The sequence below is a fragment of the Taeniopygia guttata genome, chromosome 18 (genome assembly GCF_048771995.1).
Source record: "Taeniopygia guttata chromosome 18, bTaeGut7.mat, whole genome shotgun sequence".
Taxonomy (NCBI): domain Eukaryota; kingdom Metazoa; phylum Chordata; class Aves; order Passeriformes; family Estrildidae; genus Taeniopygia; species Taeniopygia guttata.
In genome coordinates this window covers 10550454-10566117 of record NC_133043.1, presented here as the reverse complement: position 1 = coordinate 10566117, position 15664 = coordinate 10550454, and the positions used below count along the sequence as shown (strand labels likewise).

At 46.9% G+C, this 15664-nt stretch overlaps 1 protein-coding gene across 1 annotated transcript; it reads left to right on the top strand.

The window, feature by feature from the left end:
• The first annotated feature begins 12496 nt into the window (after nt 1-12496).
• On the top strand, nt 12497-13711 carry SMIM36 (small integral membrane protein 36). Its single transcript, XM_072937169.1, has 2 exons — nt 12497-12874; nt 13584-13711. The coding sequence occupies exon 1, from the start codon at nt 12512-12514 to the stop codon at nt 12794-12796; it is 285 nt and encodes a 94-aa protein (XP_072793270.1). The 5' UTR covers nt 12497-12511; the 3' UTR covers nt 12797-12874; nt 13584-13711.
• Nucleotides 13712-15664: the final 1953 nt, after the last annotated feature.

Below are 15664 nucleotides of genomic sequence, written 5' to 3'. Positions count from 1 at the left end.
CACAGCCCAGAGCTGAGCTGCCACACCAAAACTTTCCTTGTGGCTCCTTCCCTCTCCCATCCAGAAAAACAGATGGTCACAGTCCTCCCCTGCGCCTGCAGAGCCGCACCACAAACTACACGGGGGTGTGAGTGGGGAAGGCAGGCTTGATCAGCCTCCAGATTTTACAAGAATCGTCAAGAATTTAGCTTAGACTTTCCACAGAAGGAGAAAAAAATCCATTCTTTGCTGCAGTTTGGCAAAAGTGAGAGGTGAAGGGGTACACGGGCCAGGGCTGTGATCCTCCCCTGGGGCTGTAGCAACAAGGATGCTGCTCCCACAGAAGTTTTGAAAGAAACAGCTTGTTTCAGCACTTCATTTGGCTTCAAGTTCCTTTGGAATTGGCTTCTCTGGTTTTTAATGAGCTGAGAAGACTGGAGGTCTTCTGCACCCAGGCTTGATACTCATCAGAACTGCAGCTCTTATTTGTTATATGCATCCACGAACAAATGAAAGATGTGAAGAAGATTTGGCCAAATCCCCCACGCCCGGAATCCCTGCACTGCTGGTGGGAAGAAGGGAGGAGCTGGGGGAAAGAAAAGGTGCTTTAAGGGCTTATTTTACTTCTCATTATCCTCCCCTGATTTTGTTAGCAATCAGTGTACTCTGTACCTCCAAACTGAGCCTGTTTTGCCCTTGAAGTGTTTTCTCCTGATCCTTATCTCAACCCACGAAACCTTCATTAATTTTTTCTCTCCTCTGCCCGGCTGTGGCAGGGGACGGTGAGTGTCTTTCATGGGTGCTTGGCTGGTGTCAAACCATGACAAATCCATGCACAGCAAGCACTGACAAGACACATCAGTCCTTTCACCCTCCCTGGGGAGAAGTGCTGGTTAAAAGTCATGTGTAGGAAGGCAGGAGGTGGGAAAGCCTGCACAGTTCAGGGTCCAGGCATCTTCTAAGCGTGGCTGTGACCCTCAGGGGTGGGCTGAAAGTGGGGTTTAAGAAGTGTCTCTAAAGAAGCTGCTTGCCCCTGTCAGCTCTGATGTGTGATCCCGAGAGCCCAGACAATCTTTTGCCACTACTGTTACAACGAATGAGCAAACAAAAAACCCCACAACATAAAGTGTTTGGTGAGCAAGAGAAGTGGAACAATTCATGGCCAGTAAGTAAGAAAACAACCCTCACATGTTTCTTCCAGAGACAGACACACTGTAGGACACTGTGGCATGTGAGTCCTGCCAGAGCTGGTGTGGGTTGTGTGGCTGTCTCCTGGCTGGCTGGAAAAGTCACTTCCAATGTCTGTCTGTGAGGATGTGTAAACCATGGCAGGGAAGACAGCCTGGTCTCATTCTCAGCCCTGATTCAAATGGAAATGATGTTATTTCCTACTCTGCTGGAATCCCTCTTGTTACCACTGGTAAAGTACTCTTAACTGTTGGTGCTCTGTTTTCTGTGTGAGTCTGGGAGCTCAGGGCAGCCCCTCCAGCCACTCTGGGGCTGAGAGAGGTGCTACCTGCTGGTTTTATCAGATTGCAGTTCCATGAACATCTTGATGGCTGGATTCAGGATTTCATGCTCATAAAAGTGGGGTGATGTTAACGGGTCCGTGATCAGGAGATGGGCTCTGATTTACTGTATATTTCCCTCTTCTTTTTGCATGTTCTGGGAGCACAAGCCCAGGCTGGTGGTGCTGTGGGACAGCCAGTGCTGACATGGGCAGTGCTGCAGGGACATCACCTTTTGTCCTGTGCTCCTTGACAGGGCAGGGCTTGTCCCTCATGAGCATCTCTTCACCCTGTGGCTACAGCAGGCAGGAGGAAGATTTCATTTGCAGTGAGAGCCTGAGAAGCAGATGTGACTTCCAAGAACATAATCAACACTTTAGACTCAACCTACACATGGGTATTGTTTGGGGTTACAGCGAGGTGTGTGCCTGAGGCAGGGCAGCTGCACTGGGTTTTATCCTGGTTCAGGGGAGCCCCGGACCCACTTTGATTAAATCCACTGAAACCTCTTGGCAGGATCAATGCCCAAGTGAAACATGAGCAGCTCTGAGGCTGCCATGCTAACAGCCACTGGCATCTGCTTGGGAGCAAATGTTTGGCCACAGAATACAGTTTTTATGTGTGTGCATGGAATTACCAAAACCAAAATCATCAGCTTTTCTTTTTTTGACATTTCCAAATGTTTTTGCTGCCTAATTTGCTGGAAAGTGCTGGTGCTGCAAGTTTGGTCTCTCCAGGGTTAAAAGGAATGAGTATTTGCACAGGTTTTGTACTCTCCTTCACTCAGTCTGTGGTTGTTGAGTTCAGCATTTTTGGTGTATATGTTTTAAAGAGTGATTCACTCATTTTTGCTCAGGACAAGCTCAGTTTCAGCCAGGAGCAGGCCAAGGAGGATATGTGTTTGTTTTTGCAAAACCTCATCTGTGACTTTCAATTTGCTAATCCAAACCCAGAACTAAAGGGTGGCTGGGGTCCAGCTTGCCATTTATCTAAAATGATTGAAAACCAAAGCTGAGGTTTGGGAATGTGGATCTTCTTATAACCCTCTCTCACTCCATCATTTTATCTTCTCTTTAAAAAAGAATAAGCAGGAGACATTCTAAATGACCATCAAACACTAGAAAACTTTTGATGGCATCTTTTTTGATGGCATGCCCTTTTCCTGATGATTTATTTCCAGCTGGCTTCGCTCTTGCAGAGCTCAGGGAGATAAAACTTCTGAGGGTCTCAGCCTAGAGCTGATTTGCATCACAAGGGTGCTGTTTTCTTCTTGCCCAAGGAAGAGCCTGGGCTGTCCCTGGGGCCAGGAGGGAGCACTCCTAACCCAAACCCTGCAGCCTCTCCCCAGCCCAGCCCTGATAAACTCAGGATGTAACTGGGCAAAGGGACATCATCCTGTTCTGTGCCTGGGAAAACAAGGCTGAGAGGCAGGAACAGAGTGCCCAAGGGGACATGGCAGAGCCAAATCCCCAGTTCAGGCTTTCTGGCCCTTTCTTTTGGTCTCAGGGCCGCAGTTTGGAGGGGCTGGAAGGGAAGAGTGTGATTTCATCCCTGCTCAGTGGCAGGGGAGCAGCTCTGCATCCTTCACCCTCCCACACAGGCACAGTGTGATCCTCCTGGCTGTGCTCCCCTTCTCTCCTGGCACACTCCTGAGCTCTGTGCAGCCTGTCCCCGTGGCAGCGAGCAGCTCAGACTAAAGGGTTCATGGCAGAGGATTTTATTTCAGCTTTCAAACACAGAGCTGCAGTGTCTGCGAGGGAGCAGGAATTGAACATCTGGTAAAGGTTAGGGTCAAACATATAAATGGGGGAAGCACAACACATTTCATTAAAATACCCACTCTGTGACGTCAATTAAACTGATCAAGCCCTTCTGCCTTGCAGTGAGGGAGCCATTAACTTTATCCAGTGAAGGGTGTTTATATGGAAAATATGAGGCCAGGAAGTCTCTCCTGATTGTGACAATGAGCCTATCAAAGGAGCTCGCTCTCCCTTTTTAATTTTTGATCTCTCCACGTTGCTTTTCCACCCTGTTACACTACCAGCAGCCTCTAGCCTGGGCTCTGTGGGGTGACATTCACCATCCCCTGGCCAGCCCACTGCTGTTGCTGCCTTCTGCCTCTCCTGGGCTCAGATGCCACAGGAGCCTGTGGAGCCACTGTCCCTTGTCCCATTTTGCACAGAGCTGTGTGAGGCAGCTTCCTACCACACGTGCACAGCTTGGCCACTGTCCAAAGTACGCTTGGACGTATTAAGATTAGGTTTAGGAGTGTAATAAAAAATTAGCTTCCATGGGAACAAAATTTCTGTTCTTGCAGTTGTTTAAAATGCAGGATACTCTGTCTGCATGGGCATAAAATGTCAGCAATGATGTATGACACCCCAGTGTGCTCGTGGGACACTTGGACTTGTGGCATTTACATATATAAAATGAAAGAGGTCATGTTTTTCTCCAGGAATTCTGGTTCATTCAAAGCCTGTTCCATTCCTGCCAGCAAGTAGAAATCTTGATCTCTGAGCTCCAGGAACAAAAGGAAGCTGCCATTGAATTACCTGATGACAGTGTCTGGCCCTTGGAAATCTGACCGAGGGTAAAACTGGCAGCATTTGCTTCGTGCCCAGGGAAAGCCGCCCCTCTCAGCTCCTCAACAGTGCCCTGCAGTGCTGCGGGCTGGGCTGGCACCCTGCAGCCAGGCTGGGATTTCACCTCTCAGGGACTGTGCTCAATCCCCACCAGTTCACAGCTGTGCTAGGAACGGAGCTTCTCTGCTCTGCATCCATCCCTCTGAGGTCTTCATCTTCTAGCCAGTCCCTCATATCCTCCTGGATTTTTCTGATGGCTGCCTATCAGGAAGGAGATTTTAACCCTTGTCTTAAATCCTGGGTATGTATTTCTGTTGCTGAAGTCTTTTTACAGAATTAACTAGGTTGGGAAAGACCTTTAAGATCATCTAGTCCAATCTATAACCTCAAATATTCAGACTTCTTGAAATTCTCTTTCTTTACAGAGATAACCAAATCTCACGCACCTTACATACCTTGGCAGTGCTAGTCATGGGTCAAGTTAGCCTTGGATTTCTTGCAGAAAAGCCTCCGAATCAAACTCTTCCTCATTGGAGAATGGGTGTCCCTGCAAGTGGGGTTTTTTTTCTTCTTTCATCTTTTTAAATTTGAAAGAGCTTTTGTTTAAATTCTGACCAAGCCCTTTGCTTTCTGTGACCTGATCTCAGGCAAACCAGCTGGGAAAACAAAAGCACTGTAAAAGCTGCAAAGCACATAAAATATGGACAAAACCATGAGTAAAAAATGGGTTTCTTGCCGTGCAGTTGGGTGGTCCATATGGAACCTTGGGATTGCACTGAGTCTTGTGAAACTTAACACACCTCTGAGCACAAATATCTTCTCTACAGGATCAGGCACCTCATTCACCTCGTGTTACACCCCCATATTTTTCTAAAAGCATGTGGTGCTGCTTTAAATCTCTGCACTTTGTGAAGCTGAAGGACAAATACTGGAGGACAGATACCAATGCCCACCTGAGCTGGGAGAATTGGTGTCTTCTTAGGAAATTTCAGCATTGGATCTGAAAAACACACTTAGGTGTGAATCCAGCCCAAAAGAATGGCTTTGTTCTGTCAATCCCTGGTGGCAGCACCTGTGAATATTGCCATGGAAGACTCAGGGGTGTAACACCCTTTACATCCTTGCACTGCCAGACACACTCAGACAGGTGAGCCATTCCCTTCCTTGCTGAGTCTGCTGGATCAGTCTGTGTCTCACAAACAGGATGAGACCCTGACTGGCTGCAGACTCAGGATTGATTATCTGTCTGCATCATACAAGCAAAAAAGCAAGAGACACAGAGAAACAACAACGTCCATGCAAATCCAGATCAGAGACAAGATGGCAGCTTATGCAAAGCCTTTTTCTACATATTCTTTGAATCAACAGTATAAAAGAAAAGGTGCAAAGTCATTATACCCTAACCAATAAGACAAGGACCCGCGTGGGTTTAACATTAACAAAAGGACTTCTATGAACCTCAAACAATACACAATAATTCATTATGTAAGACTGAAACTTTTTCTATCTTTGCAAAGCATATATCTAGGACTTTTCACATCTAATTATCAATAAGTTCTTGTTCTTTCTTGTTTTTTATGATAAATATAAATGTATTCACTTGGTTCTTAACTTTCTAGCTTCCCATGAGAAGGTTTAGAAATTTCCCAGCCTTTCTCAGCTTTATGTCTACTTTCTGAGGCCTTTTTGCACTTCCTAAAGTCTTTTACCTTTTTATATTCCTACAGCTGAGGAGCTGTCTCTGTCTGCTGGGGGGTTTCTGGTCCAGGGCCAGGGAGTCAGGACTGGTGTTAGGGCTGGGAAAACACACGTGGGTCACTCTAGACCTCTGTGTGTCTCCCCTGAAGCATCAAGGGCAGATGGGCAGCTCCTCTCCCTTCACTGCAGCTTGAACATCCATTTAATAGGACAAGGCACAAACCTCATTTCCTCATTTTCAAAAACAAGTATGTGAAGTTCTTGAGGTTGGGATCCAGGATGGGTCAGCCAATGTGCTGTGCTTAAAAAGCATTACAGTATTCAAAATGAAATAATTTTTCTCCTTTGAATCATGGCAGTTAACTGAAGTGCTTCCAGACCAGAGCCAACTGTTTGTAATTGGATATTTAATTTGTTTTGTATAGTTTAGCACTGAGTCTCCATGTTGTCTGAGCAAGAAAAACCAAAATAAATTTTAAAATCTTTCAAAGTCAAAAGGATTTGCCAAGCCTGAAAATATTATTTTGTACTCTAATTAGCTGATTTGTCAGAATTAGAATGAAACCAGCTCTCAGCTGCACTCAGTTTACTGAGGGGTTGCCCAGAGCAGGACGGTGCTGATGTGGGGTTCACACTGTGGCTGTCAGGAGCTCAGCCTGCCCTGCTCAGGTGTAGCCCTGCTCAGGTGTAGCCCTGCTCAGGTGTACCCTGCTCAGGTGTAGCCCTGCTGTGAACTGGAGTGTGGGCAGTGGAGAGGGGCTGGCATGGCCCAGTCTCACATGACACAAAGCTTTCTTTTTTGTGCAGCTGCAGCTGCTGGGCTGCTGGAAAATGTCATTGACTGACAGCCAGAGATGGCACATTGCTGACAGTCTGACCAGAACACCTCAGTCCAAGGGATTATTGATCATTTGAGCATAGCTGTGACAAGAACTGCTGAACTTTAGATAAAAGACAGGTTGGTAATAATAAACTGAAAATAGATGTCCCTGTACAGTGAGGCACTCAGTCCAAGATTATAAATTGTTGTATCACCCTCCCTTTTCACAGGGTGACACAAATGGTGGTTTAAAGCTGAAACTTTTAACATTTCCTCTTTGGCCACTTTTGCTGCATGAAGGCTGCTAAGCAACTTTTAAAAATGTTGGGACTGTTCTCAGAATATCATGTATTTATGTCAGTTTTGCTTCTGAATTGTCTCCAGTGAATGACCCAAGGTAGAGTTAAATGCTTACCAGATAGGTGGTTACCTACCTGGAAGCATGCAGTAATTTTATTCCCCTGTGCATGTCTGCATGGAGATTGGCAAACCAGGTCCTCAGCAGTCCCGTGGAGACAGGAAACTCATGATTTTCCAGCAAATCTTGCAAAACTCCAAGCAGTGCCTGCTTTCAGAACAGAACTGTGTTTTGGCAGAGTTCACACAGGTCTTAGAGCATCTTAGGGGTTTTGGCCAGCTGGGCTCAGCTCAGTTGACCTTGTTCTTATGAACATTTTCATGGGCACCTTCACTGCCTTCCCCTTCAGCTCAGGCCTTTTTGGATACACTGGACTGAGATTTCACTCAGAGAGACTGAAAGACATGGAATGGATTGACAAGAGCAGAGAGAAACCGGAATGCTGAGGCGAGGAATAACAAGATGTCCAATGAGTGACATCTAAACTTGACTGAAGCTAAGCCTACAGATACACACGGACAGATGGGAACCACAGAGGAAGCCAAGAGGGAACAGTGAAGAGATGATAAGACAGTGGCCAGGAAAGAACAATGCAAAAATTATTTGGATTAAGTTTGCAGCAGTAAACCATGCCAGGAAAGAAACCTGAGGAACACGGCAGGACTGACTGCAGTGCAGCTGCTGGGTCTGGACAAGAGGCAGAGCCCAAGTGTCAGAAGGAGGAGATCAGAGGTCTGAATGTCTCAACAGCTCCTTCTTGGTCAGAGAGGAAAATCTCCCAGGAAAGCCCCTTGCTGCAGGCCGGATCCTGCGGCTGTCCAAAGGAGCACAGAGTGGGTGTGGAGGGAGCAGAGACAAAACAAAAAATCCTGGTGGTAAACAGAGTGGGAGCGGGTGAAGCAGGGGCCAGGATCCAGTTTGGAGTGACATCAGTTATTTAGGACTGTTTGTGTCCTCGTATCTTTTATCTCCCAAGGAAGGCAGAGGATGACGGGGAGCACGTCCCTGGGATGGAGCTGGAGCACAGTGACCCTGTGCAGGGATGGGGGTGGCAGCCTGGGCTGCTGGAATGAGGACAGTGCTGCCACATCCAGCCTTTCCCTGGGCAGAGAACCGACTCGAGAAATGTGTGTTGCTGTGAAGGAGAGAGAAGAGAGGTGACAGTGAGAATGAGCTTTGAGCACAGTGGGGATGGAGCAGTTCAAGGAGTCCATCTCTACTCAACAAAACACTTTTTGGGATGTGCCCTCTTGGCATCAAACAAGTCCTGTCGCCTTGACTGAGGTTTAGGTATGAGCTTTTTCTGTTTTTCTGAATCAAGCCAATGCTGCAAAAACTTTGTGAACTTGAAATCAGGGAGAGCAAAGCCAGTCTTGCTCTATTTCTCATATTTGTTCCCAGAGGCTTGTTGGCAAAACTGTGATCTGTACTGTTACAAAAGAACGCTGGGACAGAATTACTTGAATAGAGAGCTATAAGTGATAAAAATCTGTTTATACCACAACATCTCCAGCCAAATGATTGACGTATACATTGCTGTCCTTCCATTGATGTAACTTTTCAATTTCCTGTTGGTGTTTAAGCTTGATTTATTTTTCCATTTATTTGGGTTTTACAAAGAGCACTAGAGAGCTTGGCACTTGGGGCTCTTTTTTTTCAGTTCAACTCTCTTAGACCTCGATCACTTCATTGTTTCTGCAAACAATGAAAAAGGGAGATGGGAGAACAGCTGAGAACAGCTGGGTTGCTCACCAGGTGTCTGACTGGTATTCAAGCATCTTCTTTTGAAGGAGGCCTGTATTCCCTGAAAACAAACAAACAAACAAACAAACAAAAAACACAAAAAACCCAAAATTAATTCGGAGTTCACTGTATTTGCTGCCGTCACACGTGATGTGACACAGCTTTGCAGATCTGAAAAAAGCCTAGAAAAGCAAAACAAACAAGGAAAGCTGCTCCAGGAAAGCTCAGGTTTTTTTCTCTCCAGTTACACCCCAGCTGAATTGAGCAAAGAGCTCTGCAGGGCCTCTTGAGGCAGATCCTGCCAAGTTAATTTGAGAGACTCCTTTCTCATCATCTAACTCCCCTCTGCCTCCCTCACCCAGCATCTTACTCAAAGCAGCAGTCAGGAGCCAGGCCTGAAGACTTCTGGTTTTGAGGAAATTACTCTTATGATTTACTCTGCCAGCAAACCTGCTCACTAGGGCAAAGACCCTCTACCCATTCCCAGCTCACAGAGGTCCCCTGCTTCCTAAAAAAGCAGCTACGTGTTGCCAGTCATCCAAAGGGAGCAGAGTCTTGAATGCAAATCAAAAAGCAGACTAAATGCAGGAGCAAAACTGATTTATTGCCCACAGATTGACAACAGTGTCACAGCGTGCCCCAGGAATAGTGATGTACTCCTGACATCCTGCCCACAGAGTTTATTCAAGGTAAGCAGAGAGAGGCAAACATACCTTTATCACCCTGAGGGAAGACAGACAGCTTCAGCAGCAAACAGAGCCAGGAGCTGTTCAGCAGCTCAGTCTGCAATGGCCACAATGGGTGAGCAGCACTGCCCAACGTGGAGCCCTCAGTTCCCCTCCTGCCCCTGGGGACAGCAGCTTCTCCTGGATGTCTGTAGCCCCTGACTTTTCTGGGAGGGTGCCAGCACCTATTTTCCTCTCCAGCACCTATTTTCCTCTTCCAGGCCACAGCTGTGTTGGTGGGGAAGTCACCAAACCCAGCACACCCCAGTGCCTCTTGCTACTACTCCCCCTGAAAAATCCTCATTTGCTAGGAATGAGGAGAGAAAGACAATAACCCTTAATCTTCATAAGCAATAAAACAAGAAGCTGTAGCTCTCACTTTGTGATTTCTCAGGTCAAATGCTTTCCTACCTACAATAATAATTTGATTTTTGGCAGTCACAGCCCCTGTCCAGCTAAACACTCCCACCTGAGCAGAGCACTGCTAAACCCATCCATGGCCAGGGAAAGAAGGGAAATATATCCTTAAAGTCATTTGTGCATTTGAGCCGGGGCTGGCCCCGCGGAGCAGGAAAGGTGAAAAAGCAGAATTTCCCCTCGGACAGGCGGTGCTGGGGCTGCAGAGCCTCTGGTGGCAGCGGGGTCCCCTCGCGGTCCCTCGGTGCCACCTGCCGGTCCGGGATGCTCCGGGATGCTCCGGGATGCTCCGGCAGGAACAGCAGCAGCTCCGACGTGCGGCCGGCATCGGGGCTGGTATTTTTACATGGTATGTTAGGTGTTATATGTTTATCAGTTTGTTTTTTAAATATTTATTACTTATATTAAACGGTGCTTTTTTATTTTAAATTAATTTGTGAATGTTAGCATTACTAAAAATATGGAGCTAAGGAAGAAGAAAGAGGAAGAACAGGACTGGGTAAAATATTTTTATTTTGAAATTTTTGACTCTTATGTATAAACTAAAACCCCTCTGCATAAGTATTAAAACCCCCCTGTATAGCACTATTTTTTTTTTTTTGTGACTGTTTTTACTATAATATTTAAACTTTTGTGACTTCTTGGGTTTTTTTGCAAAGTTGGTAAATTATTTTATGGCTTAAACCTAAAATCACAGCTGTTGCCTGTCGGAATCTGAGGTATTGATGATTCTGAGATTGTAGAAAGTCTCTGTCTGTCAGCCCCACTGCCAAAGCAGAAGCCATAATTGGTCTGTGCTGGTTTCAAGGTTGTTTATTCTGTTTATCTCTAACATGTCCTGCTGCCCTGCCGCAGCTCTGTCCTGCAGGGCAGCGTGTGGGGCTCTGCCCTCAGTGGGATGGTACAAACATTAAATACCACAAACTACCTGTGCTGGATTTACAATAACGTGCCAATATCTGTCACCTACGTTGGACAGTGTGTCCCCAGCCTGAACCAACAGAAAAATGCCAACACCACAGTGAAACATGGAGGGCATGAAGAAGGAGAAAAAGGACAAGACACACCCAATTCCTCCATCTTGTCCCCTTTGGACCCCTTACCTAGAATCCTAAAATTTTACTTTTGCACCCATGCCACACTTAATTATTGCTGATATCAAACACTCAGAGCTGGTAATTCATCCTGTAAGATTGAAAACTCTTTTTCATGGACAGAGATCACAGCCAGTGTCTCTGGGGGCTCTGTCCAGGGGGGTTCTGACCCCTGCCAGGGTCCCAGGGCAGCCAGAGGGATGCCCTGGGTTCCCACAAGCAGGGACACACCAATGTGCATCCTGGGTGCCGTGGGGCTCTCTCCCTCTGCCAAACATGCCACTGGCAGTGCAGCCTTGGGATTACTGTGGTACAAACGTCTCAGATAAACAGCCGAGGGCAGATGGTGGGTGGGGGATGCAGCTGATGTGACCCTAAAGGCAGTGCCTGTGTCAGGTTGAGGCGGCAGGATGGCCCCATGACATATTTCTTACAGCTTAGACGTGCCAGAGCGGATTCCTGCTGACACGTAAAGCCCTTTTCCACAGCTCTGGCACTGCTAAGAGCTGGGACAGCCTAATCTCTCCCTAAAAGACTTCTGTGCTGTAAGCAAACCCTCGGGGTTTTGCATGCAGAGGTGAATGTGCTGATGTAGGATCTGTGGCGCTCCTTGGCACCATCCCTTTGTGTCTGCTCCCTGGTGTCCTGCACATCCCTGGCTTCCAGCAGCCAGGCTGGTCTCGCTCCAAGCTCTGGGTGGGTGACACGTGGCAGCTTCTCTATGTCCCTATGCCCTCGTCTGCTTCAGAGACATAAATCTGGAAGGTGCAAAAGGCACTGAAGGGTTTGTGCTCAGGAGCCTGGCCCTGCTGCCAGGCACTCACAAACTTCACCCCCTTCTCAGCCGAGGGTCCACACAGGACAAAGAAATCAGCAGCACCCTGGCTACAGAAATGCTGCAGCTTTGTTGGACCTTCTCACACAGGGGAGACTCAAATGAGACAGAGCAACCTGTGGGAAGCAGGATCCTCCAGAGGAATTGGTGCGAGGACAGTGAGGGCAGTGTGTGAGAGCAGTGTGACATGTCCTTGTAATGCTGACAGCGACCTGGGCAATAAACATCTTTAATGCACTTTAAAACACTTCTGTAGCACTAGCCCAGGGCAGAAAGGTCTTAGTCAAAATCAGGATCAGGCTTGTGAGTTTGAGAAAAGTTACCTTGCAAATGACTTTCTAATTATTTCAGTATTCATTTACTAATTATGAAGCTCAGGTTTTTCAGCCCACGAGTCCAAACCCACCTGAGGAACAGAAGCTCCTCAAAATGTCCTTAGAGAAAACTCAGTTTACTACCTGTCCACCAAGGAAAAAGGTGGTCTCTGGGCAAAGGGGATGTTTTCCTATCAATATAGCAATCAAATTTAGCTTCTGCCGCTGTAGGCAACGTGGCATTAAAAGAAGGAGCTTAAGTTATTAAACTGAGCTGCTTTAATCGTCCGGTTCGGGGAAATCCATTGCTACAGGAGACCTGAGGATTAGTGTATTTTTACCACAAAGCCAATACATCTATTCTGATCAGTTAGAACTTGCTCATTTGTGCACATGAAACTTCACTCTCCGAGTTTGCCCTCACTAGTATGGGACCAAATGGAGTTTTATTTGGAGATTGACCCCGTTACCTTGAATCTCATCATTCTGGTATCTAGCTATGTCATTTTGCTTCTGGTTTTCCTGATCTCCTGCGTGCTCTATGACTGCAGAGGGAAGGATCCCAGCAAGGAATATGCTCCTGAGGTCCCTGCAGACACCCAGCCCCCGATCCGGCTGGTGGTGATGCAGCAGGGCTCCCCTGGCACTCGCTGGGCAAAGGGGCTCATCTCTGCCTACGAGAACCCTGCTGACCTGCCTGGGAAAAGGACTACAGTGGTGTGAGGGACCCTGCCTGCAGCTCCAGTTCCTGCCTCTCTCTATGTTTACTCCCCGTGTGCAGAAGGATAACGCGATCCCCAGGTACGTTCAGACCCGATTTATTCAGTGTGCTGCCTCTGCTCAGGAGATCATTTGATGTTGAGCTGTGCTCTGCATCGATATGAGCTCACAGTTCTGCCTGCCAGCCATAAAGAGACTAATTTCCACTTCTGCTGCTGCCTTGCAGCCAGCAGAGTGACGCTGTTATCCTCTCAGGCACTGACCCTTGGTTTAATCTTGAGTTGTGCCCAGTGCAGTTATTTTGGCAGGGACACAGTGCTGGTCAGAGCATCCCACCCCAATGGGCTGAGCTGTGCTGCCCTGCAGCCTCGGCACATCATCCTCAGTCCTGCAAATGACCTTGGAAGGCTGTTCCCACCTCCCCAGGGAGAACAGAAACACGAAGGATGTTCAAAGGATAGAGATAGTGCCTTTCCTGTAGAAGCCAGTGCTGCTCCCATCAGAATTCAATACTTTCCATGTTGGCTGTGAGCTCCCCTGAGGGCAGTGCCAAGCCTGTCTTGGCACTTATTTTCTGTAGGTGGAACACAAGCTCTGCTCTTAGGCAGCAGAGCACCCTTGCACTGCACAGATGCCCTCTCAGGATACAAAATGCTTCCTGGAAAAGCTGGGTACAATGCCTCCTGCCCAAGGGGAAGTGGGAACTGAGGTGAATTTACCAGTAATGTGAAACATGTGTCACTTCTCTCCTCTGGAACGGGAATTTCTGACCCCATGTCCTGGATTTCAGTGTCCATCTCCGTGTGTCTGACCCTGCCTCTCACCCTGAGCCTTCCTTCAGCCATATCATGTTCCTGCTGGGCCACATCAAGGCTGTTATTGTATCTCCAGTACATCTAATGCTATCTGCATCGGGTCCTGCTATTCCCATAACTTCAGAGATATAAGCTAAAAGTCTTTTTGGTTAACAAGTTTCTTCTGCATCTAGCTGTTTTTGTCCCTCTCAGTGCTCCATGGGATGTTTAACACTAGGTTATTGTGTCCCTCTAAATAATGCTCAAGTTCCTATATGTGATATTATTTAAGTGGTGGATTTTAGCTGGTTATTAAGGGCAAGGTAGCACTGGACCCAGACTGTTGCAGGTGCCTGTCACATAAGGTATTTTACATCATGTTAATGTGAAGTTCCCACAGAGTCCTACAGAAAGCTTTCGTAAACACAGTGAGATTTATTACCTGTGTCAGGTGTCACGGATGACTCATTGGATGCAGTGGTCCCAATGTCTTCAGGACAGGCATTTTAAATACTTCCAGAAACAAGCTGCAGTGAATTCAGACCACAACTGAACAAAGAGCATGGCACCACTCGTGGGACACGAAATGCCACAGTGCCAGCAAAGAAGCTGTGGTTATTTGCTGAAGGTCATGCAAATAATGTAATGACACCATGTCACCATTTCATTGTCACTGTTTGTTTCTGTAGGTTTGCAAGGCTGTGTTAATAAATACTTTTAGATAGCTGAAATTCTCCAGATATGGAGTTTTGTGTGCATTAACCACAGATCCCTGGCTCCTTGAAGCTTGATGGCAAAGCTGCTGATTTTAGCAGGGTAAGTTTTCAGCCTTAAGCTTTAGGAAGTTGTGCCTGGGGAGGCTGCAGGTACAGGACCAGTTTCCATTGTTCACTCGTGAGGACATTTGTCAGTTGTGATAGTTGATGGACTCTGCTCCAAGATGTGGAGTTAAAAGCAGCAAATGATACTTTCCTTCTGATAGCAGAAAGGTAAACATAGGGTAAATCCCTTTCTGGGAAATGAAAAACCAAAATGAGTCAGGAGTTTGTCTTCCCAATAGGAATAAAATGGCTTTCTTAATTCTGTCTATACTAAACCAATATTGGAGTAATTTGTCTTACTAGGCCAATACTGGAATATTGTTTATACAAGACCAGGATTAGAGTATTATTAGTGGGAGAGAGTCCTTGAGTATGTAATGAGAATTCCAAGTAAACAAGTCCCTGTGAGTGAAATTACTGCTTTGGGGAGGTCTCTGCTGCCATGCTTTACTTAATGACTGTGTCAAGATTAATGCATGCAAATGGGCTTTTATCAGGCCAAGCTTGGCAGAAATCAGCCTTGAAGCTGTGTTCCTTCAAGTGCTTGCAGTCCTCTGCATCATTGTGAGGAAACAGGGGCGAATACTCCCACAGCAGGGTTGCTGTTTGCATAAGTTGTGTGTAGAATGTGAATCCCTTGCTGGAATTCACACAGTACAAACATCCTGAACCAGGATTTGTTGCTTTCTATCCCAAACTGAGCCCTGCAGAGGAGCTCTGCAGAGACTGAGCTCTCACTTTGGGGCACCTGCAGCACCTTCCAAGCCCTGTCCCACATGGGGAGGCACCAGGATGTGACTCTGGGGATCCATGGATTCAGGGAAAGAGCCCCTGAATCTGACTCTTCCATCCCTGCTCGGCTGAGGATGGGTTTGTGCCTTGCTTAATCCTGCCCGTGCCTATGGAAGCGTGCTTTGCCCAGAGGATTAGGCAGGATTTTAAGGCCAGGATATCCAGCAGAGAAATCCTGTGCTGCAGCAGGTGTCCTTTGCAAATGAGTGAGATGTGGGTAAAATTATATTAATATTTATTCATAAGCAATATGAGTTGGAGAATGTTGGATGGACTGACAAGGATTTAGGAAATATGCTCTATTCCCAGTTCTGCCCTTGCCTTATGGGACATCCCTGGACAGTTCTTGTCCCCCCTGTGCTTTGCTCCATGTGTCCTGGTGAGTTTTCTCTGCTCTTCTGCCCTCTGCACTGAGATTTCTCTCTTCTTAGTCATTTATGCAGTTCATAAGGAGGTTATCATTA